This window comes from Amblyomma mixtum, chromosome 3, assembly GCF_055824585.1.
Source record: "Amblyomma mixtum isolate Tamu chromosome 3, ASM5582458v1, whole genome shotgun sequence".
In the NCBI taxonomy this organism is placed as follows: domain Eukaryota; kingdom Metazoa; phylum Arthropoda; class Arachnida; order Ixodida; family Ixodidae; genus Amblyomma; species Amblyomma mixtum.
The window spans coordinates 19740279-19766595 of record NC_143014.1 but is presented as its reverse complement, the minus strand read 5'-3'; the positions used below and the strand labels follow the sequence as shown (position 1 = coordinate 19766595).

The 26317-nt window shown below is 46.0% G+C and overlaps 2 protein-coding genes and 1 pseudogene across 2 annotated transcripts in view; 2 read left to right on the top strand and 1 right to left on the bottom strand.

Annotated features, from left to right (window-relative positions):
* Positions 1-2160, top strand: part of LOC149349390 (alpha-1A adrenergic receptor-like) — a 45847-nt gene extending 43687 nt beyond the window's left edge. Inside the window, exon 2 of the mRNA XM_089576770.1 lies at positions 1769-2160. Coding sequence (XP_089432896.1) covers positions 1769-2076 — 308 coding nt within the window. The 3' untranslated portion in view covers positions 2077-2160. The remainder of the gene's footprint in view (positions 1-1768) is intronic.
* A 7978-nt stretch (positions 2161-10138) lies between these two features.
* On the top strand, positions 10139-16356 carry LOC149349389 (uncharacterized; annotated as a pseudogene).
* A 9694-nt stretch (positions 16357-26050) lies between these two features.
* LOC149349388 (uncharacterized) overlaps positions 26051-26317 on the bottom strand; it is a gene marked incomplete at its 5' end in the record, with an annotated part of 768 nt that continues 501 nt past the window's right edge. Inside the window, one exon of the mRNA XM_089575447.1 lies at positions 26051-26317. This exon is cut by the window's right edge and continues 501 nt beyond it. Within this exon, the coding sequence (XP_089431573.1) occupies positions 26051-26317 (267 nt within the window).

The window sequence follows — 26317 nt, the reverse complement described above, 5'->3', positions numbered from 1 at the left end:
AGCAAGATTTGGAGAGGTTGAGGGAGAGGCCAGTGTCGGCAAGAAAGTTGTGAAGAATATTTAGGGCATTTTGCAGGGAGTCTTGCTGCACCTGAGCGGAGCGATTTGTGGACCAGAGAGTGATATCGTCTGCATATGCTAGAACCTGAACAATAGGAAGGGTGGAGAGACTGTGTATCACAGGAATGAATGCGATGTTAAAGAGAATTGGGGCTAAAACTGTGCCCTGCGGTACACCCCGATTAGAAATGAAGCGGCCTGTTGGTTTACCATTAACGCGGATAGCAAATGTCCGTTGCGCGAGAAAGGCACGAATTGCTCGACATAGCTGCAAGGCCACGCCAAGTGATGACATAGTGTTGAGAATGGCTGCGTGGAGAATGCTGTCGTAGGCCTTCGAGATATCCATTGCTGGGACTGTGCGAACGAGACGGCTGTGAGGTGAGCGACGTATCATGTCGTTGGCAAAGCGGTCAAGACCATCCTCAGCTCCGTATCCTGGTCGGAAACCCATTTGAGCTGACGAATATTTCTGATGATACATATTTCTGATTGTGATATTTCTATACATGTGACAACGCTGGGGCTATTACCCACGAGCAAAGAAGGAGTTGCTGCCGTATGACTCGGCGCACTCCTAGACTATCAAGAGAGGAATAGCGTCGCTGTGCTTGGAATCTTCTCTCCAAAAATCGCGCCCACATCAGATGTTCCAGACCTTTAATTATCAGATAAGCCGGCTTGTGGCTGCAGGGTTTCCCTGGTCGGTTCTGACAGCAGTCTCTGAGGCCATCCTTCAGAAGTTCAAAACGTGGAACGAGACAAAAAACGGCTGATGCTCTTCAAAAGGCCCCTAGGCCAGAGGTTGTGCCCTAGCTCCACAAAATCTCACACAACCTCAAAAACGTTGCTAGCAGGCATGGTGTACCTGTTTTGTTCTCGGCTCCCAAAAAGTTGGGAAAGCTCTGTCCGCGCATTTGCAGTGCAAAAAAGCGAGATTGCCTGAAAAAGCCTCAGAAACCGTTTGTAAGGTGTTCCACTGGAGTGGTTTACTCCATTCCCCTGTCTTGTGGAAAGTTTTATGTAGACCAAACTGGACGTTGTGTCAACGACCGTCTAGGGGAACACGCCCTAAATTTAGAAAGCAAAAACTATAAATACAAGCATCTTGTTGCACATGTAAGTAAGTGTGGATGTGTGGCCGGTTTGAGGAAACAAAGGTTCTTGGTAAAAGTAAAGACAGGACAGCACGGATAAGCCTAGAAGCCTACCACATACACAAACTTGGCAGCGAGTGTATCAGCGAATCTTCTTTATCTTTGTTCCAGGCTGAGATTGACTATTTTAATGCAGCTACCTGTTGATTAGATGGAAGATAAACGGAAGTGTGATGCCCTTGGCTACCCGCGCATGCGCTCGCGATTTGATGGCTCTGACACAACCCTTGTTTTTGCTTTTTGTTTTTTCATCTTTTCTGTCACGATCCTTCGGCCTATAAAAGGTGTGGCTTTTGACGAATAAATCCAGTTGACAGTTAGCGCTTGTGTGTGTGTTTCGTCTGTCTTGTCCGTGTTTTTGTTTGCGCTATAACATTTCTACTTCAAAACGCAAAATGCCAGTTTGTGGCATTGTGCACGCGAGAATATCAAATACGCGGCATGTAAGAAATGCATCATACGGTTTGTCTGCCGTGCCTGCCTTCTTGGGTGAGCACACAGGACACAGCCGGTCTTTGCACTTCCTGAATGCATCGCTTTGCTCATTGCAGGTACGCTGTGCCAGCGGTGCACGGTACCGCCGCTGCTCTTCGACTTCTGCTTCTGGACAGGCTACTTCAACTCCTGCCTGAACCCGTTCATTTACGCGTCGACAAGCCGCGAGTACAAGCGCGCCTTCCGCGCCATCCTGCGCTGCCAGTGGAGCAGGCCGCGCGAGGGCGCCTCCTTCCTGCCGCCAGACCCATCGTGGCCTGGCCACTTCAAGGTGGCCGACAGGGCGGGCAGTGTCGCCCAGCCACCGCTCAGGGCAGCGCTGCGTTCGGGCAGCTGCGGAGGCAGCGACCACGCCGTGCGCTGAGAGCCGCACACCCCTCTCTCTCTCTATAGCCACATGCGGCTGCCTGACGCTGCGAAGGCAGCCATGATAGAGACCATCCAAGTACCGAAAGCTCTACTTAAAATGAGGCAGTGGCTGCCTTACCTGCCTTCGGGTGAACTTATTGAGCAGGGTCTATCGACGACATCGCGACTGATCTCGGCGTCTGTAAAAAGGGAAAACTGTGATTTTATGAGTGGTTCACAAATGCATCTCAGCTTACGGCCACCAGGGAAAAAAGCTGCGAGTCCCAATAACACTGTAATGATAACATCTAGTGTCTGACATTAAGCTGCTGTTATGTCTGGGGAACCGCTTCCAGAGGCGCAGAGGAGTGCTGCACAGAAACAGCCGAGTCTTCACTGAGATCTTTTGTTGACAAGGACAAGGTACACAAAAGATACGCGCGCTACGCAGCCCACCGTCGAACTTGGTGCAGTGGCTCTGCTGTGTGTCTAACCAAATAAAATATCAGAGTACGCTGCGTTGACCGTTCACGGCGCAAACGCGGAGAAACGTCCCTGGTGCGTTCAGTGACGTGTTGGTGGTCCCGTGCTTCATCTGAAGCGCATCCTTTCCATGTTGTGCAGTGTTGGACACGATCACAAACTCAACGTTGTCTGTGATGCAAAGACTTTAGCATCAATACGCACGGCTGTTCGCCGCAAGGACTATTGCGCGACCTCGTAGCACCATGATGCGACCGAGCGGAGAGCTTTTAAAGAGATGGAATTCAGCAACAAAACCTGCATTTTAGGAGCTTTTTTTTTTCATTCTATGTTACAGCTAGGGGTGTGCGAATATTCGAAATTTTCGAATATATTTCGAATATTATATTTTTAGTATTCGTATTCGATTCGAAATCCAAGTATTCGTGTTCTTTCGAATATTCGACCCGACGCGAATATTCGTATCTAGCCGAATATTCATTGTGAGCACCGGCGTTCATTTCGGCCCACAAGCCCTATCGACAGATACATAACATGGCGGCGCCCAGAGCAATGCGGATGGATGGAGGAAAATTTTTCCTTCGAATTTTTCCTTCGAGGAAGGAAAATTTTTCCTTCCTCCAAGTGCCATGCCGTAGCTGACGGCGCTGGTGAGCTTTTTTGTGGCTATACCGGCGAAGCTGCTATAGTCAGAGCTGTGCACGAAGTACCTCGCAATACGTGCCAGGTCAGTGCCAAGTGAGATGGCATCTTCTGTGGCTGGAGGAGTCGTTTCAGCTAGAAGGGAGCTACTTCTGCCTGACCATGTGGAGCAGCTGGTTTTCCTTCACTACAGCCTTTTATGTTCATCCCAGCAACCCGTTTTTTCGCTGATGGCAAGCTAGCCTTAATCAATGCTTAGTACTAGCCATCCTCTCTGATATTTCCACTCTTCTAAAAATAATGTCCGAGACTTTGATACTTTTCGTGCAGCCACACACACCTTTTGTGTTCATTTAATCATCGATAGTTGAACTGTGATGTTCTTGGGTGCTGAAATAAATGTTTTGTAGTGGTTAAATGCGTCTGTACTTGATTATTCGATATTCGATTCGATATTCGGAATCAAGTATTCGTATTCGATTCGTATTCGAAAAATTTGATATTCGCACACCCCTAGTTACAGCCTTTTTCTGTCCATAGTCTTTCTGTGTTAAGGCGCGTCGTATTTCGTAACCGAGAACTCCTGTGTTCGCCCGCTGGCCAGCAGATACCGCCAAGGTGGGCCGATGAGTTAGCCAGCAGCCCCGGTCAGCTGGAGCGGCGAATAGCAAGGGGAGAAAGCGATTCAGCATCAAAGCTACCCCAGAGGGAGAGAGAATGCGTGCAAACAGCGCACATGTGCTAGCTCAGATAAGTTGGTTTACGCTACGGGAAGGCGAAAAGGGAGAATCTTCAGTATCGGCATCTTCAGCGGGGAATCGGGGTTGGATATTTCCACGAATATTCCCTCAAGATGAATCACTCAACTAGTTGGTTCCAATAGTAGTAGAATGGAAAGTTGGGCGAGTTGCTATACGTTCATTTTGGGCGGAAAAGCAGCGCGAAGGGACGGAAGACGAAGATTAAGGAAACCACACGGACGAGCGCTGTCCGTGTGGTTTCCTTCATCTTTGTCTTCCGTCCCTTCGCGCTGTTTTTCCACCCATAGTGATTGGTTCCCATTCAATAATTTACGAAAGTACGAAGAAACGCAAGTACATACCGAAGTGGAAGACGACAGTGCAGTGGTAGTTGCCATCCCATTTAGTCCACCTGTGTTTCCGTGCACTGTTGTGAGTTCTAGCGAGCACTGCTCATTGTCAGCTTGAGTTTCCTCGACAAAACAGAGATGTGCGATGGGCTACACACATGTGCTCAAGGCTGGCAAAAATGTGCTGGAATACTGGACGGTTGCAACCACCGCTTTTTAGTATGTTTTTTTTTCTCTCTGGGTAAGCGAAGACCACGAATGCGAGCGCCTGCACTGGAGGGTGTTCCGTTAGCCTGGCGTTCCAGAGACATTGTGACAGAATTGCACAGTTCATATGCTCATTTGATCGGGAATCTGGTCTGATTAAACAACAAATCTAGATCGCTGCCCAAATCGTTAAAAGGCCAAACAACTTCAGCACTACGTAAGCTACCCTGCTGAAAAAAAGTTCTATGATGCAATAACCTCATAGATCATTCATCATAGAATATCATACAATCTGTATGACATATCATACAATCTGTATGATATATAATACGAATTGTATGATATATTATAGAGATTGTATGATATGTCATACAGATTGTATGATACTCTATGATGAATGATCTATGAGGTTATTGCATCATAGAACTTTTTTTCAGCAGGGTATGCCTCGATCGTGTGAGAGATTAAGGGCCACGTCTGTGGCCACAGCTCTATAGATATCTATATAGACTGAAGACGGCAGCACGTGGCAGCTGATGCTCTTGGCACAGAAGTAAGCAGTAGATGATATAATAAAACTACGCGAAGAGCACAAAATAGAAATCACAGTGCACAGACGCTGTCCCGTCTACTTCTCAGGCAGCAGTGAACATATCGGGTCAAACAAAAACATTTACAAAAGCTTTAGGGGACGCGGGAGTTACTGAGAGTTTCTTGAAGGACGGCGTAGCGTCATATCAGGAAATTTCTGATAATATTAAACTTTACAGAAGGACCTTCATCTCTAGACAAAACCTTAGGTAAGCAGCAAGAGACCTCCTGGAGCAGACCCCTGACGCGAATCTTCATGACTGCTTACTTACTAACAAAATTCTATCCCGGGGATTACGACCCGGAATGTGCAATATATGTAGCGCAATAGCCACTTACGATCACATATTGTGGAACTGTAAAAAGGAGCCGCCACCGGAATCCTTAATAAAAGTTAATACTCTCGAGTTGGTCACCTCAAGCCTGGGCGTTCAAACCCGGGCCATTGAAAGGGCTACTCAGAGCGCTGTCAGCCGTCGACTGGTAGCCATCTAGCACGGATCATCTGCATTTTACCTTTTCTGATTAAATAAATGTTTTGCCATCCAATCCCGTCTACTTTCTGCTTATGGTCTATCTTTTCGGATTATATTGAGCAACATGCACAAACCAGCACAACTTGTTTTTTGGCGCTGCGCACTTGCGAACGCTCTATGGGGTCCACGCGGTTGCGTAGGAACAAATACCATGGCTAGGTGAAGACAAAGGAAGAGGCAACATTCTTTGTCCTCTCAAGGAAAAGGTGCCAAGAGGAAACTCGGGTGAACTCTATGAATTTTTGGCCTCTCTAATCCGGAAGCCGTCGTGCCATACTCTACTCACGGAGTGTGCCGAAAGAGCTCACAACCATTCTCCTAAATTTGCAGTGTCGTCTTCCTACTGGCCTCAAAAGGCGTTTGCAAGACGAGCGTTTTCTCAACATTTCACACTCTGCCATTCTACAAGTACTCAATCAGACACACCACGGCTCTCAGATTTTCCAATATATATCGATCTTCCCCACCACCCGAACAGCCGCGATAGGCATCGGATCTACCATATCGTCTCCCTTCCCAACACCTGACAAGGGCACCCCTAGGATGCCGTCCTATCACCACTCCTATTCAACACAGCCATGACACCTCTCGCCCGGAAGCTTTCCTCACTTTCCGACATCGGATATGCGTCTATGCGGATGACGTTGCCCTCTGGTCGACCCGAGGATCGCTGGCCGCGAAACAGCAAGCCCTACAAACAGCCACCACTATGGTATGGCAATTTGTCCAGTCCAGCAGTACGCAATGTAGTAGGGTGGTAAGTTGGGCTAGATGGGTGACGTTCATTAAAAAAAAAACAGCGCCTGTGTTATGTACTTCTCAATCTTCGTCCGGCGTCCTTCTCCGCGCCGTGTTTTCTCTTCAGTATCCAAAGTGCACCTGCCCGCCGCGGTGTCTCCGTGGTTACAGTGAGTGAAGGAAGAAACACTGTTTAATGACATCCTAGTCGATATCAAGAGGAAGAAGTGGGCTTGGGCAGGGCATGTAATGCGAAGGCAAGATAACCGCTCGTCCTTAAGGTTAACGAAGGGGATTTCAAGACAAGGCAAGCGTAGCAGGGGGCGGCAGAATGTTAGGTGGGAGGATGAGATTAAGAAGTTTGCAGGGATACGGTGGCCGCTACTGGCAAAGCACGGGGTTAATCGGAGAGACATGTGAGAGGCCTGTGCTGTGCAGTTAGTGTAGTCAGGCTGGTGATAATGATGATGATAATGAAAGGTCCCCGCTATCGTTCCCCCGGCCCAATCATGCTCCAAATTTTTGACCACGCTGTGGAGGAAAAATCACTGATTCGAGTGCTTGGCCTCGGGGTCAAACATTTCAGCCAGCTCAACTACAGGATTGCCACTCTACGGACGTCCGTGCTCCGTATGGCCCGTATGGTACGACGTGTCTCGCTGGACGTCGAAAGGGCATGCGTGAAAACGACACTGTCCGCCTCGTCACGGCCCTGGCCATCAGTCGAATTCAATATGGCCCCCACTTCCACAACGTAGGATCGATATCCTTATCCGTACCCTCTTTAAGGCAGCTCTGGGCCTCTTCCTGCGTAAATCTACCACTAGACTCCTTGCTCTCGGGGTTCGGAACACCTTTTCGGAAATCCAGTATGTTGTTTTGGACTCGCAATGCACTCGTCTCTTCTAGAATACGCGACGCGCAAGCCACCAAGGATTCTCCCCACTACTGTCCGCGGCCACGTTCACGCAGACCCTGTCCCTCGTCGCATAAAATACGTGTCCCAGGCCCCCCTCCATAAGGCCAGTTTTCCCAACCTCTGTAGGCAATACGGCCATGACACGACGGCCATGTACGTGGATGTGGCTTCATATTCACAGCCCCACAGATAAACCTCTGCAACTGTCAATCACATAACACCGTTTATCTTGGAGCGTCCTTCAAGGCCCCGGATCAGGCAGCCGCAGAAGCCATCACCATCGAAATGAGTGACACCCAACACTACAGTTCCCAGATTTTTACAGATAACCAAGCCGCCTGCAGAGCCTACATGAATAGCCGTGTTCCGCGGACGGCTCTCCGCGTTTTGGGCGGATATCTCCAACATGATCACGTCATCACCTGGGTCCCAGGACATGCAGGTATCGATGGTGGTATTAGGGCTGGCGCCCTAGCTAGAGAATAGTACCGAGCGGAGCACACAGACTCTACCCTCTACCCCCTCTTGACTCATTTTTCCACCCGCCTGGAGACCCTCCGCCTAAGTCGGCGTCTCTGCCCCCCGCCACATAAGCAACTTTCTCGGGCGGACTCCTACCACCTAAGACGCATCCAGACGCTAACTTTCCCGAATATCCACCACCTACATCATACTCACCCAACATTACACGTCGATACATGTTCCTGCTGTGGTGATATTCATACCTGCCTATAGCACAGCTAAACCACACTACTTAAAGCCGCTCTACGCAGCGCTTAGAGCACTGGGACGTGTCGCTAGCCATGGCACCCTCGGAGACCAGGAGGCGCTAGTCGCCATCGCCAAAGCGTCGGCGTAACCTACTGGAGTCATGAACAGAGAACCCCACGCACATCCGCTCCGGTCTGCTTTTTTGTAACAAAAGTGTATTCTCTCTCTCTCACGCTGCGGTACAACTAAACAGGGAGGCGGTTTCGATGGGGAAGATTCGTTCCTCACAGCATGCACTCGATAAGTGCGTAACCTCAAAATGCAAAGATCGGTTTCCAAAACCCACAGGCCGCTACTAGTGGCGATTTTCACGAAATCGACGCCACTCTGCGGTGGCACTTGAACTAAGAATCGGTGTGTGCGGAAGTGCCTGGTTTATTGCTTGTGGTTCGTCGTCAAATTCAGAAGTTCTCGTTCGTGTTCGCCGTAAAACATTCGGGAGACACTTAACCCGGCCTTAATGGTGTGTTTGGTAGCTTTAATGGTTTCCTTCAGAGACCTAGGATACTCTTCGCTTATCACTTCGCGGACACGGACACTGTTCTTTATTTTCAATTTTTATTTTCTTTAATTCTTTATTTACCCAATACACACAAGGCATCCCTTTAACCAAGTCGAACGAAAGTTCCTCAGTGGTAGAGGAAGTAATCGCGGGCAGAATGCGCATATTCATCGCAGTTTCTTAGAGACATCCTGCTTCGTCAAAAACTGTGCTGGCCAAGAAGGAAGCAGACATCGTTTTTATAAAGATCTTGCTCAACGTCTAGGAATATTCTGCAATACGGCGTCAAGGGTAAGTCTTTCTTTATTGTCTGCTGGAGCACCTTCCAAAGAGAGCAGCACATTCATTCACGAATAAAAACATGTTCGCTTGACTCTGGTTTGTGACACAGCAAGAAGTCAGCTCCCCGTTGTAAAAACAATCGCTTCTCCTCCATCCATGTTCTTACCAGCAACGTACCTACTTGCAACTTGAAGAAAGATACTTCACACCCGCTGGCACCACCATTTTCTTCGATGTTTTAAAACATTTTCCGCCTTGGCATCCACTACACAACTATTGGTACATTGGCTTGGGGAAGGCATTCAAGCAAATGTTTGAGCAATCGCTTACGCATGACATTTCAAATGTATTCCAAACTGAAGCGAGAGTTTAGACATCGGAACGCACAGATGACTTTGAAAGTCGACTTGCACTCTATCGCAACCCGTCTACTGTGGCGACAACATAATTTTGCAGAGCCGAAGAAAGCTTCACATGAATAAAAGTCTGCAGGAAAGGGTCGCAGGGATCCGGAAGAAACAAATCATGACACCACTTGGCTCAGGTACGTGTTGTTATAGGGCAACTGACCAGGGTCAGGACATTTTAGAAAAACAAACCCACTGCATAGATCAGGCACCGAAGATAACCTTTCCAAATACTAGAGCCTTGTGCGCCCCGAAAAGCGTAAAAACTGAAGTCAAAGCCCGTTCGTTCTTTCCTTCCAGAAGCAAACGTGCTCATCCTCTGCAGCCTTCGGGTTGACGTCATACTGCAAACTTTCACTAAAGGCACTCTATTGGTGCATCGTTATGACTGACGGGGGAAGGGTGGGCGTAGCCGATTCATTGCTTCGTCTGCGCGTTGCGCGCACGCCCACAAGTCCGCATGGAGGGAAAAAAATGAGGAGGGTGCGTTCGGCGACAGCCTTGAAGCCTAGTCATAGAAAGTACAATATAGTAAAAGTAAAAAATATAGTAAACCCGGTTCCAGCCTCATCTCTTCCTGCCCAGCGGTCGTGAACGATGGCCATTCGAGCTTTTTCTGGCCGTGGGGAAGCTGTGAAGATCGGAGAACACGGGCCTGGGAAGAATTAGTACCAGACGTGCGTCATTAAGGACGTCTACATGAACCCAACAGAGTCGAGTCGAGTTTGCTTGTCGAGTAAAAAACCAGTTGTCGGGTTCATGCAAACGCTGTCGGGTCGAGTAAAATAAGCGGCGGAGCGAGTCGAGTTAACTCGCCTGCAGGGGGTAGGTTAACTCGCTTGACCCGACTTTCTAAAAGCATGTCGGTTAACTCTCGGAAAGTTTCCGGTCATGTGATCAGTCGACCAAAATGGCAGCCGTCGTCAGCCCCCGCGCAATGTCTACTCGCGCTTCTTGGACCGACCGGGAAGTGGAATGCTTCCTTGGCCTGATCAACGAAAAGAAAGTCAGCGAGGCGCTCGACAGCCGACGGCAGCGGAACCAAGACGTGTTCAAGGATTTGCAGGCCGAAATGGCCAACCTCGGCTACGAGTGGACATGGCAGCAGTTGAGGAACTGTTGGAAGAATTTAAAAAAGCGATTTACGGCCGTGAGTATCAGCACTCTCTCATCCGATTTTCGAAACCCTTACGTGATGATACCACGTTGCAGCACAATTCTGTTTTGTGTGACAGGAACGGTTGGAGCAAGAAAAAAGTGGAGCTGCACCGTCGGCGTGGAAGTGGTACGACCACATGAGCGCGCTGTTCAGCCACAGGCCGATGGTGCTGGCTCGTGAATACGGCGTGGACTCGCTAGATGTCCCGCCAGACAACGGTGACAACTCGCAGCCAGGCAAGTATACACCCAAATGTGTTTTCACGCTCGTTTTCTTTTGATGTCATGTAGCAGGTCAGCAGCGCCGAAGTCAGCGACTCAGTCGCGGCGTTGTTTTGATGAGCTCTGGGTTGAATTCCGCTACGCGAGTTCAGCCAGCTTTCGCATTTCTAACAGCGCGATCATTTACAACCTCCGGCATTAAATGCTATGTTAACACGCAAAAAAAAAATCCATTCCAGAAAACGTAGAATCATAAAGAGAAATGCGGCACTGTGATGATAACGAGTACGCACAGCTACTCTTGAACGAGACGCACTAACATGCTTGTTTCAAGTGAAGACCATAAATAAGCTGATAACTGAATTTAATTCTTGACAAATGCACCGGGCGTGCGGCGGTGCTGACTTAATTTTTTTATCATACAATTGTGTAACTGTGCGCACGTAATTGAGAAATAAATGAGCTACCAAGGCTTACATGAAATAACAGGTTTATTTAGAAGTGGAAGACTGTTTCAGTAGGGATAATATTGTTGCGCTTGTGGCGTGCACTTGGCTCTAACAATTTTTTTTTTGCTCCTAGTGCATTTTTCATTGACTGAAGTAAGCACCAACAGCCTTGGATTATGCAGTAGCCTCAAATTTGTGTGCCGCAGCACAGTTCCTCACGAAAGCAAACTCTTAAGAACTCTTTTTCTTTGATGCAGATTATTATTGTGCTTTCATGAGACATGGCTACTCGGATGCCCATTTCACTGCACTGACATAGTACACGGGACTCTAGCATTTCGCCTCCATCTAAATGCACTGCGGTGGCTCTATATTTATTGATGAGGTACAGAGAGTGTTGAAGAGCTGATAGAAAGGGAAAGTTCAACAGTTCTTCCTAGTCTTTAACCACGGGGCTCAAACTTGGAAGCTAACAAATAAACTGAATGCAAAAAATATTAACGGCAATAAGTTGCAGAAAAAGCGATGAGTGTATTGTAAAAGGACACTGTGGATGACAGAACAGGAAATAATTATATCTCAGTCCATTAAGAGCAGGAAATAGACATGGGTGAAACATGTTATGTGTAGCATGATGTCCTTGAGTGACTCTCAAGGCAAGGCAGAAGTAGTTAATTTTAGTAGAGCATCTGTAGCAGTAATGAAACAAGGAAGTTTGCTGGTAACAAGGTGGCCATGCTAGTTGCGAAGCTGAGGTGATTGGAGATTGATGACCCTTGTCGTGCAGTCGGATAGGATGGCATCTTACAATCTTTGGGTTGCAGGATGTGCAAATACAGAACTTTTGGATATAGAACAGTAATTTTTTTCTTCTGTTTTGCAGACATCAGCGACAGTGACGTGAGGACCGAGGAGGACGATGCTGACGGCCTTCAAGAACAAAGTGAACGTAAGCTTGGGCAATTTTTAAGCACTGAATGGTATTTAATAGCTCAGCTGCACAGCAAAATTGGTTACCTGGGCCCATTTTCACACTTCGATCTCAAGGTACTGATCTCTTGAGGCGTACAACGATTGGCTGATGCAGCGGAAGTGGATGTGCTGTTCAGCTGCACTGCAAAGCGTCGTCAGACCAGCCTTGAATATAGTGAGGTATACATGATTACGAGAGTGCACTTGATTCGGCAGTCCTTTTTTTGCTGCATAGCCACTGAAAATGCAGATGGGGCTGTAGTGTCTTGAGGCACACCAGTTCTGGAACAAGTGCTCATGGCATTTACATGGTTTAGATGTGCGCAGCTCTGATCAAGTGCTACAACTAAATTATTTATTCTTTTTAACAAGCAAAATTAATTTCCAGACTTGTTTGAATGAGATAGGAGTGATTTCATTGGCACAGAGTTTTTTCCAGGTTCACTGCATCATTTTTATAAAACCAGTTTACAATACTGTGGCACCGTTCAGGCTTCTTTTTACCAACAGATGCAGGTGATGCAAGTGCCGCAACTGTTTCTGCAGCTTCAATCCATCAAAGAGTGCTTGCGAGTATCTTGAGCGATCAGAATTAGAATATTTGCCGTCTTTTATACTTCCTGCATACTTCCTGCATACCATTTTGATTTAGTAGTTTTGCATTGTGTAACTGAAGATAGAAAAAGGCAGCCTTACATCTTTTCTTGTTTAACTAATATGTGTTCAAATGTAAAAAGAAATGACATTTTGAGTTTTGCGAAATCGAAGACAAAAAACATATTTGCGTCAATCTTTTGGCAGAAACAACATGCACCGAAACTTGAATTTACAGCCACTAGCCATGTAGTCAGTACCAGAGAAAATTTCACTCTTCTTTGCTTGTGATTTTCCTCTTGAGCTTCTTTTTGGTCTGTTCTGCATCTACCTTAGGGAAGTACTTTCTACAACGGTCGACCTCACACAGCTGTGTCACGGTGTAGCACCCCGGTGATACACGATATCTTGGGATGTCACGAGATATATCAAAGGGCATGAATTTGGACTATGCTGCCATGACTGAATGTGAGCACTGCGTCTAAGATGGTAATTCGGATGCGTGTCTTGTAAGGAAGGCGTTCTTTGATGCGCATTCCCAAACTATATGATTAGATGACTCGTAAGTATTTTGGCATCTCCCATAAAAAACACTATTCGAGAAGCTTTGACTGCACATTGCGCTACTTGCTAGGGAGCAGGCTGTGTGGTGTGAAGAACTGATTTGGGCGAGTACCTATGCAGGAAAGGCTTGTTCATCATTTGGTTCATGTCGGCACTGCAAGTCTTTTGAACACAGCATTTGCCAGGCATTGCTGTTGGTAGCCAACATGTGGAAATACTTAAGCAAAACTTCTATGTGCCCACTAAAAAGCAAAAGAAAAGTTTAAATACAACCGAACAGAGGTGAGAAAATCTTGAGCCTGACATGAGGCAACAATGGCCCAGATTAAAACTTGCCAGCGCTCAATAAAGCATGCATAGTGCCTTTTTTGCATTGCCTGACGGCTGTTGATGGATCAGCTTTGTTTATGAAATTTCCAGGTTTTGTTTTGGCCTTTTTTTTTCATTGCAAAGATACGAGTGAACACAAGCTGCAAAGAAATTGGCTTAAAAAAAACGCTGTCCTGGCTCTATGCAAGACACTCAATAATATTCACGAAGGTTTTGGAATTTCATATTAGAAAATCAAAATTGAATTCTTTTTTTCCTGCACATTAGCCTTCCCTACACCCTTGAATAACACGAGGTGGTTCAGATTAATCCAGGGCCCTCCAGTATGGCATCTCTCATGATCCATTTGTTGCTTTGGAATGTTCAGCCCAAATACCATACCATTCCACACATACTATGTGCTCTCCCTTTTGAGGGGCATTGGCAAGCTGCTGTCAATGACGCGGGTACCTGCAAAATGTCCCGTTTCATTTTTTTTCTCCCAGCTATCGCACTGTCATGGTCCAACTCTACCGTCATTACTTGCCCAAATAAATGTATTCTCTTACAATATTCAGTACTTTCCTGCCTATCATTAACTATTGGTCCCTGCCAAACTGCTGGACGTGACTTCAGTTTTCTTATTAACTTTTGGCCCTACCATTCTGCTTGAATGTTCAGGTCCTCGGTCATGCACTGGAACTCCTTCTGAGTTACGTAGCTGCGCGACATCAACAAATCAGAGGTTCCCAAGATGTCCACCTTTAATTCTTTTCCCAAGCTCTTCCCAGACCCATCCTTTGAACACCTCCGATAAACATGCAGTGAATAGATGTCGCCTTGCCCTAAACCCTTTTCAGGCCGGTATTTTGCTGACATCACTGAACACCATAGGCCTTGTTGTTCAATTTCCTCAACACTCATTCTTTCATTTTCCGGTGGCGAATTGTGGCGGCACTAGGATTCCAGCCATGGGCCTCCTGCATGCCAGGCGGATGCTGTACCTCTGCACCACCGCAGCAACCATTGAAATGGCCACTATGGTGGCCACTCTACTACACCTTGAACACCTAGAGGCATTGCTGATGCTGAGCTATATACAACAGTGATGAGAGAACAAGAGTAGCAGACAAAGTTTATTCAAAATAGAAGCATTCAAACAACGCACAAAGCTATTATACCTATGTTATTCGCAAGTGGTGTCAATATAAAGTGATACCACTTGCTGTCTTTAAGTGAGTTTGTTTGTAGCATTGTGATGTGTTGTATTGCCAGGAATGTTCAGGTAGTGCAAACTGAATCTGACCATTTTTTGGGGCAAACACTTTCTTTCCTAGTGAACGGAGCAGTTTGCATGTGATAGGCATTGCTGAGATGGCCAGAATTTATGCATAGGTTTGGCATTTTCCCATTCTGGTAAATTTAATGGTTTCACCTAAACTTTCTGTAACCTTTGTACCTTAAGGTGTGGTGAACTAAGTTTCAGTTACACAAGGTTAAGTGTATGTAGCTACAATATTTCTTTGTTTTTTTATACTTCTAATAGAAAACTGTCTCTTGGTTTATTGGCCATGAATAAAGCTAAAGCTGTTGCCTGCCTTTTGACAACTCACTTTTTAAACAGGGACATTGCCATGTATCATGCAGAAATGTTACTAGTGAAAGGGGGACATCATGAGAGTGGATGTAGTCTCAAATTTCAGGTCTGGTACCTTGCTACAGCATCTTTCCCCTCTTTAAAAGTCTGAACATTCTAGAATGTGTTTTCCAAAAAATTCATAATGCATGAGCAAGGAGTCTCTAGTTATTGCATGCATTCAAAGACTGTCATAAACCAGAATGATAGTCGTGACACATAAAATCAGAACTGTCTTCAGCTTCCAACCTGCATGGACTCAGAACACTGGTTCCTTTAGCAAAGAAAAAGTAAATTATGCGCAAAGAAGTGAGCACTCTGGTACAGTGTGTGTGCTGTTCAAGATTATGAGGCAGTGTTATTCTCTAAAGGGTGTTTGCTGGTGAGATGCTGTAAATGTAATGGGTGCTCGTAACATTTGGGTAAGGCTATATTTTCAGGATATGCATGAACACAGAGGGAAAGCTGTGAGTGTTTTTCAGAAACGTTGCACATTGCATTTCAGAAACGCTGCACCCAAAAATATTGTTGGTGACTACTGCAAGTGCCCAATTTTTTTATACCAGCCACAAACAGTGCCCTGTGTGGAAAGTTAGCTGTAGCACTATTCCTTTTCAACTCCATGCAGTTTTCTTGCAAGAATTGATTGCTTCAGCCAAAGCAGGTTCCAAAAGTTAAAAGTAGACCAGCCTTTTTTTGCTCTACAATCCTTACTTTTCCCGCAAAGTGTGAATAGTCCACAAAAGAAGGATGTTGTGACCATTTTCATTTATTTCACTTTTTTTTGTAGCGAGCACCTCACGCAGATCGCCACCACAGAAGCGACGTCGCGTGGGGAAGGATAAATTGGAAACGGTGCTGTTGAATATGCACTAGAAAAGCGAGGAGTTTTTCACCAAACAAGCAGACCTGCAGTTCGAACGGCAAAAAGAACTGCTCGCGGAAGAAGGCAAGCACATGCAGGAGCTCCTGCAAGGAGTTTCCAGTTCCTTTTTACAAGGCACACAAGCTCTGATGGGGCAGTTCTTTTCCCAGCAGGCAGCATTGGTGGCATCACTTCAACGAATACCTAGCTTCACACAATTGAACTTACAACACCTACTGCCAACACCGCCACCAGCCACCAACACACCACCAGCCACCAGCACACCACCAGTCACCAACACATCACCAGCCACCAACACGCCATCAGTCACCAACTTGCCACCAACACCTAAAGACTGAGGTGAACTCAATTCACGATCCTCCCAATTCAGTTGCCTTTAAGCGAGGACAAGGCTCTTTAAACTAACTTTTTTATTTATGGCTAGAAAATCATGAAATTAAGCACACAGATGCTTTTTTCCCTTCTAATAGCAAAAGTGTAATCATAATTGAGCTGGTGGTCTTAATCAAAAGTTATCTTACAAAGTCTAGAGCGTAATTAAGTCATCTCTTACGCAGCTTTAACGAACATTTTCATTGCATTTTGTTGCTTTTAATTGCATGAGTTGATAGCCAAAGAGTTCGCATACCTGGTGACATCCTTCATTTTTCTCTAAAGGCGTGTCATCCTGATATACTGTGTCGAGAGTAAAAGGTCGCAGTATTTGACACTGAAACTCTAAGCTAATTGCAAATTGCTATTTATACATGGCTGAAAGAAAAAAAAAGAGAATGTCTTTGGCTATCAATTCATGCAATTAAAAGCAACAAAATGCAACGAGAAAGTTCATTAAAGCTGCATAAGAAATTACCTAATTACACTCTAGACTTTAAGATAAATTTCGAACTAAGACTACCACGTCAGTTATGATTTCGTATTTGGAATCAGAAGAGAAAAGTGCCTCTGTGTGCGAAATTTCATGAGATTCTATCCATAAATCAAAAAGCTAGTTTTAAGACCCTCGTGCCCCGTTAATCACTGTAAGAGAGTAACAAATAGAGGCTGATGCTTCCTTAACGCGCAACAGCCTCGGGAGTATTAAAGGGACACTGCGGGGAACTCCATCCAATTATTGTTGTTGATACAAAATAATTCTTTGCCACTTTCTGGCTGTGTTGACGTTTCTCTAGCACCAAAAGATGCATTTACAGCAGAGAAAATTGGATTACAAGACATTGCACCAGTCGAATCAAATTTGTGACGTCTGTACCAAAAAGGACGGGCTGCTACCACATACAAGTTTGGTTTGGTTTATGAGGGTTGAACGTCCCAAAGCGACTCAGGCTATGAGGGACGCCGTAGTGAAGGGCTCCAGACATTTCGACCACCTGGGGTTCTTTAACGTGCACTGACATTGCACAGTGCACGGGCCTCTAGAATTTCACCTCCATCGAAATTCGACTGCCACGGCTGGGATAGAGCCCGTGACTTTTGGGTCAGCAGCCGAGCGCCATAACCACTGAGCCACCGCGGCGGCCCACCATGTACAAGTGAATGGTGGTGTAGCTTAGCTTCTGGGCTCCGCACCAAAAATATCTCCGTTGATGCATGCATTTCACTTCCGAAATTGGCCAATGATGGCAGCACCCTTTTTTTTCTAGCTTATAAAAGCTCCAACCAATTTTAGTGAGACTGGTCTCTCTGTGGTTATAACGCTGTACAGGCCAACATCTATCTGTCCTCGTGTCCCTTTAAAATACCCTAATATCTTATGAGTAAATATCAAAATGTGCAGTGTTATCATAAACAGCATAAGTGCAATATTATTAATTCCTGACATGTGAAAGCGTGGAACAAGAAAATGCGTTTTTTTTTCAATTTTTAGTATTAATTGCCAAAGGTCATTTATTTTGCATGACCGGAGAGGTACAAACTGTGTGGTCTGTTTAGGAATCTTGGTTCATTTGTGACAATCTTGAGTTTTAATGACACCAGCTTTTTGTTGCTGTCTTTTAATTACTATATTTATGTATGATTTCTTTTATTACTTGCCAAAGGTAATTTATTTTGCTTGAATGGAGAGGTACCATGTGATGTGTTTCTGAGTTCCTTATTTGATCTTAAGATATTTTCGGTAATCTTGTTTCATATGTGACATTCTGACCAGCTTTTTTTCATGTCTTTTAAATACTATATCTATATATGCTTTTATGTACTACTATTTATTTTGATTGCGTGGAGAGGTACAAACTATGTGATGTGTTTCTGAGTTCCTGATTTGATTTTAAGGTATTCATGATAATCTTGTTTGATATGTGATAATCTCAAGTCTTAATGACATGTGCCTTTTGTTGGTGTCCTAATGAACTGTATTTATGCTTTCTTTCTTTCTGTTACTTGCAAAGGTTAACATTTATTTTGCTTGACCAAAGAGGTACAAACTGTGGTGTGTTTATCTGATGTGAAAACGATAGCAATTACGTTAATAAGCAGAGGTCCTCCTGACAGTTTTTGACTTCTGAACCCCTTCATGTTGTTCTAAAACACATTTACATTTCTTGTATGTGGTTTTTTGAGAGAAATAAAAAAAGGCCTACATTCCAAACTTCCCTGTGTAATTTATTCCTCAGTGTGTGCATGCATAGTACCGCTATTCAAGATAAAAGTGAAAAAGATGGTGGCAGTACTAGTATGTCTGCACAAAGTGCAAAATGCAATAATACTTTGGTTTTTAATAGGTGACGCATGCTACAAAAGCAAAATGGTTTTCGATACAAAAGATGACAGAGCACAGATAATACAGGACAGGCACCATGCTCTCACATAAAGCCATGCTCTTTGTGACAGCCAAACAATTTCAGATATAATCCATGGCTGAAGGAACTAGGAGATGAGTTGTTTGATGCTACAGGTGGAATTAGCCTTGCTTATTCTGCCGGCAATTGCTCCACAGTCGCGTCACTTATATGTTAATGTCCTAAAACCGGTCAGATGTACCCCGCTATGCACAAAGACTCTTATTATAGAACATAGGCCACTCCCGCAGTCACCATCTATGCACACATTCACTCGCAGCACAACAGTATCTACTCCAGAAGTCACCATCTATACACATATTCACTCGTAGTAGAACATAGACCATTGCAGAGTCATCATCTATGCACACATTCACTCACAGAATAACATAGATCACTCGAGAAGGCACCATCTACGCACACATTAAATCACAGAAGACCATAGACCGTCCCTGCTGTCACTATTTAGAGTCAAGTTCAGTGTTCTGCAGGAATTTTGAAAGAAGGTGTGAAGCCTCTCATCTAAACGAAAAAAAAAACAGTCACACAAGACGACGGACAACAATAGTGTACACACCACAACGACTGGACTAACAACTGAAGTTCATTGGAAAAAAACATGGTCCGAGCAAGGCCAGCAGAGCATGCGCAACAGCATCATCACTAATCACTGAGCATAAGAGACAAAGACAAGAAATCTCATCTATCGTGGACGACCTAAAAAAGCAAATTCTTTTTCAAGTAAGCGCACCGAGGTTGTGCTTATACAATCAGAGCCTAACAAACTGATATGATATGCTTCCAAGATTTCCCGCTCCTGTTTTCCCTTGCCTCTACCAAGAATGGTGACATTGCTGAACAAAGGATAACAGCCACATTCATTGCAATGGCGAGGCAAGTTTGCACCGCCATCGGACCCCAGGGAGGAGTGATGCTCACGAAGCCGGTCATTAATACACCGGCCAGTTTGGCCGATGTAAACTCTCTCGCATGTGAGGGGGAACTTGTCCACCACCTGTGCGACACAAGTCGTGTACCGATTCGCATGCTGCGTAGTGCAAACGTGGTTCCTTTCCCTGCCTCGAGAAATGCGCGAACACAGTCCCGACTTCAGTTGTTAGTCCAGTCGTTGTGGTGTGTACACTCTTCTTGTCCGTCGTCTTGTGTGACTGGTTTTTTTCCGTTTACAATGTACCAACTGGCCCGCATTTCCTCTCTTCTGCATATCTGGTTTCCACTTGGGTAGAGAACGTCCTGAACTGCACTGTGAAAGGCTCCTGTCCTCTTTAAGGAAGCCAACATCACATTCCTTTCCGCGCTGTACTCTGGGCAGTACATAATGTTCTATATCCACGCACACACCACATATAGAACATAGCGGATACGATGCCATGCCCGTCTTATGCATCCAGGCAGGAGTACGAGCTGAGCTTGTTCGAATTCAATGCAGTAGAGTGGCCTGGGATCTTCTCAGACCGTTGGTCACACATGGCTTGTGGGGTGCACTCCACAAGGTACTGAAATAATCGAGCACCTTTTTTCTGAAGAAAGATTTTGCATCTGGAGGGACATTTTTTGAAAAATTTCTTGGCGGAGCTTTATGGGCGAGACTGTCTGCCACCTCATTGCCTCTGACTCCTATGTGAGAGGGCACCCATTGGAAATATAGAGTAAAGCCTCTGTTGTGCAGATTCTCCACCAAGCGTAGAAAGCTTATAGACAAGGTGTCAGTAGGGAACCCGTGCTCTAACCTCTGAAGGGCAGATTTTGAATCAGGATGACAACAGGTTGAGCCCGACAAGACCCTAACTTCCATAAAGCCGCCTCAATAGCAACAGTTTCGGCCGTTGTGGAGGATACGACAGCAGAAATGCGTACAGACCACTTCAGGCCAAAGAAGGAATGTAAAAAGTCGCTGCGCTAGCTTGTTTGACCTCGTGCACAGAACCATCCGTGAAAATTTGAAGATGGCGGACATACCCTTTTTCCAAATGTTCAAGTACGAGTGAACGCGTTGCTGCCAAAGGAGAGCTGCGCTTTGCGCTCACATGGGGAATTATGACTTTACAGTCGAGGGTCGCCAAAGACCACGGTGCTTTGAACCATTTCCTTTGCCTCGGAACATTAAGGCCTAAAGAACTAAGAGTATTAAGTGCCAAGTAGGCCTTCGACTCATATCTCTTGCACAGACGCTGGAGAAGGGATTGCCCAGCTACTGTCTCTCCTAGGCGGCCAAGATGCAGTAGTAGCCTCTGTGAAGTGACAAGGCTAACAGGCTTCGACAGTGACTCATGAAGTACTGCCTTGCTCGAAGCTGCCTGAGAAAATCCAATGGCTCTTCTTAGGCCCTTTCTATGGAAAACTTCGAGACGTTCAAGATGTAAGGCCGAGGGGCAAATTAAAGGCAATTGATACATTATGCGACTGATTACCAGCGCTTCATGAAGTTTGACCATTGAAGAAGGATAGTTTCCCCATTTCTCAATAGCAATTCTACGAAGCACATTGAGAATCGAAGATAGAGAAGAGACAATCACATTGACAGCTTTTCACCACTGTAGACGGGAGTCAATAATGACGCCCAGAAAATGCGTGCGATTTAACTGACGGATGCAAGAGTGACCAAGGTCTATCCGCAACCGCGCTTGACGTCTTCCTACACCTGGAAACAGAATAAAGGAGAATTTTTCCACTGATAGAGACAATCCAACACCCTTCCCGTAGGGACAGTACCACCTTGCGGATGTAGCCGTCCTCGAATATTCAAATAAATCTAGGTAGAATAGGCAAAATTAGGTAAATAACCAGAGCTGAGGCGACAGTAGGTCGAACAACGTCTTCGTCTTCCTACTAGGAACTAGGAAGCGCACAAGATCCCACATGATATATCAGAAGCAACCACGTGGCATGCACAGTCGCGTATATGAGGACTATTGTGATAGTCTGTCCGTCTGAAGCAGAGCATACCTCAAGCCCATTCGGTCCACAGCCACTGTAGCCTTGTCACCAAGACCAAGAAAGCAGTCATTATTGTACACCCTTAAGCTGAACGCTCTTTGTTGGCCTCCACCTTTCTGCCCCGTAGGTCAATACCGGTAAGATACAGCCGCTGTATACTTTTCTCTTGAGGGACATTGGTAAACTGCCATTCATGATCTGAGAGAACCTGCCATATGCGCTCCACCCCGTTCTTATTCTTCTAGTTATTTACCTCCCATGATCCGGATCTGCGATCACTAGCTGCCCTAAGTAGACATATTCTCTTACTACTTCCGCCGCTGCGGTGGCTCAGCGGTTACGGTGCTCGGCTGCTGTCCCGAAAGACGCGGGTTCGATCCCGGCCGCGGCGGCTAGAATTTCTTTGGAGGAGAAATTCTAGAGGCCCGTGTACTGTGCGATGTCAGTGCACGTTAAAGAACCCCAGGTGGTCCAAATTTCCGGAGCCCTCCACTACGGCGTCTCTCATAGCCTTAGTCGCTTTGGGACGTTAAACCCCAGAAACCAACCAACCAATCTCTTACTACTTCCAGTACCTCACCACCACTCCACTGATACCTCCTACCTATCCCGTGTTATTGTGCTCACTGTTCCTGTTTTCTGAGATGAAAGTTTTCTGCAAAATGCACTTCATCGATAGGTGCTTGAGTCAATTGGGAAGTTTTGGCCTAAATAATTGCTGAGGCAGACCCTTATGTCTGACTGTTGGGTGCTTGCATAAGGCCTGCCGACGGGCTGCGGAAAGTCTTCTGATTCCGTAGCTAAAACAATGGCACCCCACCAGTCATCATAAGCTTCTGAATGCTGCTCACAGAAGTTGTGCAGCACGCATGCTGTGATGGCAACAGTAGGCACAAACTTATAATGAATGTCTGTGCGCTTCAAAAAGACACGCCAACGCCCCTTCAGCCTGCCAAATGCCTGCTCCACAACATTCCTCCCAGTGCTGTGGTGGATATTGACAGACTCGGCTTCTTTTGAAAGCCTCCCCGTATAACCTTTCAAGATCCAGGGCAGTGGGGGATACGCAGGGTCAGCGAGAAGCATGAAGGGCAGAAGCTTCCCCTCAAACAGACAGCTCCCCTTTGGCATCAGCTGGTCACTGTTCTTTTACAGCGTCGACATTTTCAATGCTGTGGAATCATGTGCACTGCCTGGCGCAAGGCAGGAAATACTGCGAAACCTGAATGAAAAAAAAATGGGATACACTTCAAGACAAAGAACATTTTGCAGGTTATTGTTTACACCATGTATTGGGTGCTGGAGCACGGCTTGCAAAATAACAGCAATAAGTTCGTATGTGAATTACTCCATAGGGAAGCAAAATCAGCCAGCAGTACAATATATAAAAATGGAAATAGACGTAATTATAGAATATCTTGAAAAAGCAAAAACAAGCTGTAAACCACACAGAATTGCATTCTATAAACTTTGCGACATCACTGCCATGAAAAGTGCCGCTGGGAACTTCCACAGAAATCGTGCCGAGCTCCTTTCTGCCATCTTTATATTTTTTTTGCTACAGCTAGACCCTAACTGTAGGTTATACATGCATTGCATTCGTATAGCTTGTTTCTATTTAGGTTAAAAAAAGCTAGTACTTGTTTAAACAATATAGTTCACAAGAACACCGCTAGACTGCCAAACAGGCAGTGTGCCGAAAGTCTGTTCTGAGATTTTAAAGAAAAACAGATTACTTATGGCTGTCCCACACAGCTCAAATAGAATGAGATACATGCTAGTTAATCATGCTAAAAATATCTTGGCACACAAGAATGTCTAGTTTGAAAATTCATCATGCTTGTCCTTGCACAAAAACAAAACCACCAAAATAATTATTTAGTTTCATATCTGAGAGTTATTTGTGTGGAGCACTTAATCAGCATTCTTCATTACTATTTTCCAGAAGATTTGAGTTAATGTTGTTGTATACAAACAGCAAGAAAGCTTAGTTTCAATAATGAATAGCCAAGCACTTACAGTCCACGGTCGTCCACAACTGCCTGCATGTTGTAGGATGCCCACATTTTGCGATTGATGAAGTCTCTGTAGCCATTTTTTGGCGCAGTGATGGGAATATGGGTGCCATCAATGGCACCACATATCTGTGGGATGTGGCACTTCTCGCAGAAATTCCTGGCAATCAATGTGGCCTCTTCTGTTGATGGCAGGTAGATAAATTTGCTTGCCAGGTGCTTTCTTACAGTATTGCAGAATAGGTACACATATTTCTGCACAGTGCTCTTGTGAATTCCGAACTGGTTTGCTACCACTCTGTACTCGCAGTAGCTAGCCAGCTTGTACAGAGCAATAGCAATTCTTTTGTCGACTGGTACTGGCTCTCGCACATAATTGCAATCCGGTGACACAAACGGAGCAAGGGCAGCAACCAATTCACATAAATTTGCCCGTGGCATTCTGAAGTTTTCCTTCCAGTCACCATCATCAAAATTTGAGCAAACAATGTTGCCCCACCAATCACTGCTTCTGCTCTTCATCCACATGCGCCGCTTTGGTGGTGGTGCCAGGGATTCCAGTCCTGCAAGATATCTGGTGTTACCAGTTTGACGCACACAATTTTTTTCACTACCCTTTCATGAATATGCAGAAACTGCAGACTGTGGTGCATGCATGAACCGCACTCCTAAGGAACGAGCGGCACAAAAGATGCCATGATGCAACATAAGGTATTGACAAGCACAAACTCTGTTGCTTGATTTTGAGTATTTCCAGTTTACTTGCAGCTGGCTTTTGCTGCAGTTATTAAAAATAATCATGTATAAAAGAAGGCTGCATATTTCTTTAGGTTACTCCAGCTTACTGAAGTTTATGAACTTATGCAGCACTTATCAAAATCCCGCATGAAATAACCATATTTAATTTCACGTACTGCGATCATTTACTGCCACGTCACCATGCTGTTGAGTACTACACCAAACACAGGATAATGTATTCCCGAAACAGCGCAGCACATATTTGGCAACGAGCTGTAACGGCACTTCCGCGCTTTTCGTCTGCTCACACACAACTATTAAAACTGATGCAGCCGCCTGTATTTGGAGATATGTAGCTTGAGATTTTGCGCATGCCCCATCAGCCTCTATATTAGTTTCTGCACACCAGGATTAGCGCGGACAGGCACAGAAAAATAGATACTAACGTACCATACATCACGGCGACTTCATGGTGGGACCAACCGGCGGTGAGCGGTGCTCGGCTGTTCGACATACTGCGTATACGTTGGCAGCGAGCCCGGTAATGAACCACCGCGGCAGACAGCAGCAAATTGTGCACGGTTATCCATGACATCAAAAGGGTCATGAAATAAAGCTGATGGAGATTAAGGATTGCGATCAAGAAAGCAGTCGACACGGCCATCGCGAACGCGCGGGAAAACTCGGGCCAAGAACCGGAACCGGAATTGCCGGAAGCTTGCACGATAACTGCGAACCTCGACGATAGGTGCCGCTGCGATGCTTACGCGCTTGAACCGAGTTCATGTAGACACCAAGCGGGGCGAGTCAGTGGCGAGTCGCGTAACCCGACGCTGACTCGACCCGGTCCTGTCGGGTTCATGTAAACAGGGCTATTGTGAAGCAGTGATATGGCGAGGGCTGGTGACAGCGGCAGCAGCGGCGACGGCGGCGGCGGCAAGTAGCCGAGTATGTCCTCGGGTCGCCGGACAGAGTGGTGCGGCGAAAGGTCAAGCTGTCGCTGCTAATTCAAAGACGACTGTGTCCTCGACGGAGGTCTCCTGCTTCGGACATCCGGTGGGGGAGTACGAGGATGTTCATTCACCTGCTAGGAGACTGCGGGAATTTCCTTTCCGAAGGAAATTCCTTGGGAAAGGAATTCCTTGGGAAAGGAATTTCCTTGGGAAAGGAATTTCCTTTCCCAAGGAAATTCCTTTCCCAAGTGACACATCAGTGTCTGATGACTCTGTCTTCCCCTTCCCATCGACCGAGCTATGAGAGAGCGAGAGAGCCCAGAACCGCCGCCTGCCGTGGGTGGTACCACCAGTGACCACATCTGCCCACCTGACAGGACATCAGAAAAATATACATGAAAAAAGCCGCGGTGGCCATGTTTGGACATCAATGCTTCCTTGTGGCTGGACCAGGTGAAAAAAAAAAGATCGGGGTGGCGAGGCTTGGACACTAATGGTGTCTTCGACTGGTCGCTCCCACGATCCGGTTCGGATTTCGTAAAGTGAGAGCCGCTGTAGCTCCGAGCGCATAGCGAGACCGGTCACGCCGAATAGTCAGCAAGTTTTCAGAGCGAAAGCGCAGGAAGCAGAAAAAGGACGTAACTTCCGGAACCACCACACCGGATGGATGGATGGATGGATGGATGGATGGATGGATGGATGGATGGATGGATGGATGGATGGATGGATGGATGGATGGATGGATGGATGGATGGATGGATGGATGGATGGATGGATGGATGGATGGATGGATGGATGGATGGATGGATGGATGGATGGATGGATGGATGGATGGATGGATGGATGGATGGATGGATGGAT